General features: G+C 68.7%; 1 protein-coding gene across 1 annotated transcript in view; it reads right to left on the bottom strand.

Annotated features, from left to right (window-relative positions):
• Nucleotides 1-1087, bottom strand: part of DRAP1 (DR1 associated protein 1) — a gene marked incomplete at its 5' end in the record, with an annotated part of 1684 nt that overhangs the window by 179 nt on the left and 418 nt on the right. The window contains 2 exons of the mRNA XM_042020628.1: nt 9-134; nt 491-578. Coding sequence (XP_041876562.1) covers nt 9-134; nt 491-578 — 214 coding nt within the window. The remainder of the gene's footprint in view (nt 1-8; nt 135-490; nt 579-1087) is intronic.

The raw sequence follows: 1087 nt of genomic DNA, 5'->3' as shown, positions 1-1087 counted from the left end.
CCCAAAACGGCCCCAGGTGTTTTCTGCCCCCCCCGGCCCCCCCGGCCGCACCTGGCGAAGGTGAGTGGGGGCGGGGCCGGGGGGGGCTGCGGCGTCTCCTCGTCCCCGTCGCTGTCGCTGTCCTCAGAGTCCTCCTGGGGGGGCGGGGGGGACAGTGAGGGGACCCCAGACCCCTCCCCATCCCCCGGGGATCCCCAAAATCCCCCCGGAGGGGACACAGGGGGGGTCCCCAAACACCCCAACCCCTCCCGGACTCCCCAGTTCACCCCCGTGGAAGTGACCCCACAACCAGGTACAGCCCCTCCCCCTCAGCTGGGGCCCCCCAAACCCCCCCAGAGGGGACTCAGGGGTCCAGGTACCCCCCAAAGCCCCCAACACCCCCAAGGACCACCCCCCCTCCCATCCCAAGTCAATCCCGGATTGTTTCGGGGTCCCCTTGGCCCCAGGACCCCCCACAAAACCCCCCAGGACCCCCCCAAGTCCCCCCCACCTCCTGCTCCGAGTCTGTCCCCGATTGTTTCGGGGTCCCCTTGGCCCCAGGACCCCCATTCTTGCGGCCACTGCCCGGGCGGCGCCCCCTGAAAGAGATCCCCCCTCATTAGAGACCCCTCGACCCCCAAACCACCCCAAATCCCCCCTCAGAGACCCCCCTGCACCCCAAAATCCCTCGTGACCCTCCCGTCAGAGACCCCCAAGTATGGGAGATGTCCCAGGGGTGTCCCTGAGGTATCTGCGGGGTCCCCCAGGTGTCCCAGAATCCCCCCAGGTGTCCCAGAATGTCCCTCAGGTGTCCAGAGTGTCCCAAAAGCATCCCAAGGCGTCCCTCAGGTGTCCCAGGGCCTCTCTCAGGTGTCCCAGGGGTCCCTCAGGAGTCCACAGGTGTCCCCCAGGTGTCCCAGGGTGTCCCCAGGGTGTCCCCAGGAGTCCACAGGTGTCCCCCAGGTGTCCCAGGGTGTCCCCAGGGTGTCCCCAGGAGTCCACAGGTGTCCCCCAGGTGTCCCAGGGTGTCCCCAGGGTGTCCCCAGGAGTCCACAGGTGTCCCCCAGGTGTCCCAGGGTGTCCCCAGGGTGTCCCCAGGAGTCCACAG

The sequence above is a fragment of the Corvus kubaryi genome, unplaced genomic scaffold (genome assembly GCF_017639235.1).
Source record: "Corvus kubaryi isolate FWS band 111438036 unplaced genomic scaffold, C.kubaryi_AGA036_p1.0 37034, whole genome shotgun sequence".
NCBI lineage: Eukaryota > Metazoa > Chordata > Aves > Passeriformes > Corvidae > Corvus > Corvus kubaryi.
The sequence above is the reverse complement of the archived record's forward strand: the minus strand, read 5'-3'. Positions and strand labels throughout refer to the sequence as shown.